The following is a 3,580-nucleotide window of genomic DNA, read 5'->3' on the forward strand; positions in this document are numbered from 1 at the left end:
CATATTGCTGATACAAGAATAATTTAGCTAACAAGTTGCATGTTTTAAATATGCGAAAATACAGATGGTCGATGATCGCTGCAAGTTTACCAGGGAGAACTGACAACGAAATAAAAAATCATTGGCACTCTCGATTAAAAGCACGTAGAAAACGTAATCCGACATCATCCACAGATCAATCTCCAAGTGAATACAGTTTTGATGGTGTAGCCTAAAGCATCCGTGTCGATACCCCACCCCGCATGATACTGGAGAGATCGGCCTTGCCTACCACGGTAAAATCATCAACTGTCGAATCGTCCTCCAACATGATGTTGGGGAGCTCGGCATTGTCTCCGATAACACCGTCAACTGTCGAATTATCCTCCAACATGATATTGGGTAGCTCGGCATTGTCTCTTATGACACCGTCGACCATCGAATTGTCTTCTGCCAGCCCGGTTGTCGACAGTGGATATATGTCGAGCTTAAACGTCGAAGGCGGCGGAGATTTCTGGAGTGAGCCATTTGTGGCTGAGATAGATCTTCCTTCGCATTATGAGATTTATGATGACGATCTGCTGATTTGTGTTTTTTATCGAATGATGCATGGTGACCAACTTATTTTATTACCATAATCAATGTAGTACAAGTCTTGTACATGCACCTAGAACATCTTAATAAAAAGTATGTAAATCTTATGTTTAAAGTTAATTCCGAATCTGATTCAATTTAATTTATGAATATCTTTTAAAATAGGAGCATCAAATAATTTTTTATAGATAATATACTATTGAATTTCAAACAACAGTACATTTTCAAAAAAAGATAAATCTTTTAACATTAACTTAAAAAAATAAATTAAGTTGAATAAATAATTTTACGTCAGGTAAACATTGAAAAAATGAAAGAAAATATTACATGAAACAAAGGTGGCCTCAATGTATATACAAATGCAAGCACAAAGTCACTCTCGAATTGTAAATGCATGTACAAGGCTCATACTACATTGATTATGGTAAAAAAATGGGTTGGTCACCGTGCATCATTTGATCAAAAAACAAATCAACATAATCATCATCATAAATCTCAAAATGCAATGGAAGATCTATCTCCACCACAAACGGCTCACTCCAGAAATCTCCGCCGATAAGATCTTCATACATTCCCGAAGAACACGGAAGGAGACAAACATCCTCCGTACCGCTGCCTCCGATATTTAAGCTCGATGTATATTCTCTGTCGACAACCAGGCTGGCTGAAGAAAATTCGACAGTGGAAGGCGTAACCGGAGACAAGGCCGAGCTCCCCGATATCAAATTGGGAGAGGACAATTCGACAGTCGACGGTGTTGTCGGGAACAAGGCCGAGCTCCCTGATATCAAGTTGGAAGATGACAATTCAACAGTCGACGGGGTCGTCCGTAACAAGGCCGAGCTCCCCGATATCATGTTGGGGGAGGACAATTCGACAGTCGATGATGTTAGTGTGGAAGCCAAGGCCGAGCTCTCCAGTATCATGTTGGGTGGGACATCAATACAGATGCATTCGGCTTCACCATCAAAACTGTGGGTGGATAAGGATTCAGTCCTGGATTGATCTGTAGATGATGTGGGATTACGACTTGCACGTTCTTTTAATCGAGTGTGCCAATGATTTTTTATTTCGTTGTCAGTTCTTCCCGGTAAACTTGCAGCGATCATCGACCACCTGCGTTTTTGCATATTTAAAACATGGAATTTGTTAGCTAAAATATACTCTTGTGTCAGCAACATGACGGTTGCATGCTTGCGTCAGGTTCGTTCCTCTAAATAAAAAATATTAACACGAATCATCCCTAACTTTTATTTTATTTTATTACTGTTTCAACTGAGGGATAAGAAGTTAAAAACTGAATCTAACCTATTTCCGTATTCTTGGTGTAATTTCAAGATTAAGGCATCTTCATCTTCAGTGAAGTTTCCATGTTTCACTTCAGGTCGGAGGTAATTCAACCACCTTAATCTGCAACTCTTTCCGCACCTTTGAAGACCTTAACAAAATTACATCATTTTATGAACACTAACTTGATTAGATAAGAACAAAGAAAAAGGCAGTTTTAGCCTTTTAGCTAAAAGTAATAACAAGATAGAAAAATGGGGGGAAAGGGCAAAAAGATAAGTACACTAGCTACAGAGCAGCAATACCTTGAATCAATAAATATTTTATTTGATGGTCTAAATTTTAGATTTCATCCTTCTGTTTTACGTAAATTAAAAAGTTAGTCCCTTTACTTTAATTTGTCAAGGTCTGATACCTGTACATTTTGTAAGTGAGAAATTAGTCAAATGAAGTGAAATCGTTAAATTTTATCATTTAATCCTTGACCTAAAATCAACATTTTAATAGTTTATATCTAAGAGTTTAGAAAAATTAAGTAATGAAACTTGTTGACGAGGCTTCGAAAAATGTGATACTAAATTTTATTATATTAAATGAAATAATGCCAAAAATAGTTCTCAGACTTTATCAAATTTATCATTCTAGACCATTTTTTTTATATTTTAGAATATTTTGACCTCAACATTTCACTTTTAGATAAAGAGTTCCATATATAGATAAAAACAATTAGATAACAAATGATTAATGTTATAAAATAAAAGTATTTTTAACTTAAAATAAAACGTTAAAAGCGAAAATATCTCATAAAAAATAAAAGACAAATAATTATTTGAGAGCAAAATATTTCTTAAAATTAGAATAATGAACAAAATGATCATTTTGATAAATACGGGATTAAAACAGATGGATTGTCTTCTCAGTTTTCTAAAGTAGAGGGATGAAATCCAGAATTAGACTTTTATAAAAAGACCCTTAATTTTGTCGAAATAATCATGGGACTACATTGAGAAAAAACCTCCCCATTTGAGCATGTATATTCAAGAGGAAAATAAATAAGAAATGGAAGCATATATTACCAGCTTGCTTGGGTAGTTCACGCCAGTTCCAATGACCAAATCTTTTAATATAAGAACGTAGTTTGTCATCTTCTTCAATACTCCATGCACCTTTCTTCACTCCATTTTTATCATAGAAAGGAGCTCTCACCATCTTCCCTTCGCCCCTATCTTTCTGTTTTTCCTTTTATTTTCTCTCTTCGAGTTCAAGTTCACAGCTACCTGGAGCACCACAGCTTATCAAAGCACTCGGCTTCACTCTATATCTCCATGACCCCTAGTTTGAAAATATTACCGTGATTAGACCAGCAATTCAAGGGCTCTCACCCCCATATTATGAAACTTGTCCCTTTCCAAAGGTACCGACAAAGGCTTTAAAGGGTTTATAATGACCGTTAAAAAAAAGCAACGAAGGAGACCTCTCCAAATGTCATGTATTAAAAAGATACAAAATATTATAGAATCCAGTGATAAGAAATTTAATATTTTTTATTCAAGATAATCGATGAAATCCAATAAAATCCAATAAAAAATGTGTTAATATTTAAAGTGATGAATCTCTATATACCCAACTCGAGTAGGGTATGTAATAGCATGAATCCACGTAAAATTTCGGGTTGTGTATTTTTAAAAATTTAAAAATATAAAATTATTAAATTTTATGA

At 35.0% G+C, this 3,580-nt stretch overlaps 1 protein-coding gene across 1 annotated transcript; it reads right to left on the reverse strand.

The window, feature by feature from the left end:
• Positions 1-211: 211 nt before the first annotated feature.
• Positions 212-3,176, reverse strand: LOC120116846 (transcription factor MYB41-like). The gene is made up of 4 exons (XM_039137252.1): positions 2,937-3,176; positions 1,882-2,011; positions 1,019-1,689; positions 212-513 (listed from the first exon to the last, which is right to left on the reverse strand). The coding sequence occupies exons 1-4, from the start codon at positions 3,067-3,069 to the stop codon at positions 212-214; spliced, it is 1,236 nt and encodes a 411-aa protein (XP_038993183.1). The 5' UTR covers positions 3,070-3,176.
• Between the last annotated feature and the right edge of the window lie 404 nt (positions 3,177-3,580).

The sequence above is a fragment of the Hibiscus syriacus genome, unplaced genomic scaffold (assembly GCF_006381635.1).
Source record: "Hibiscus syriacus cultivar Baekdansim isolate YM2019G1 unplaced genomic scaffold, ASM638163v2 tig00000916_pilon, whole genome shotgun sequence".
Taxonomy (NCBI): domain Eukaryota; kingdom Viridiplantae; phylum Streptophyta; class Magnoliopsida; order Malvales; family Malvaceae; genus Hibiscus; species Hibiscus syriacus.

Coding starts and splice junctions, on each gene's coding strand:
- LOC120116846 (XM_039137252.1), bottom strand. CDS start 3,069: ATGGTGAGAGCTCCTTTCTATGATAAAAATGGAGTGAAGAAAGGTGCA. Junction 2,012..2,936: donor TGAACTACCCAAGCAAGCTG/GTAATATATGCT, acceptor AATTTTGTTAAG/GTCTTCAAAGGTGCGGAAAG. Junction 1,690..1,881: donor CACCAAGAATACGGAAATAG/GTTAGATTCAGT, acceptor GCAAAAACGCAG/GTGGTCGATGATCGCTGCAA.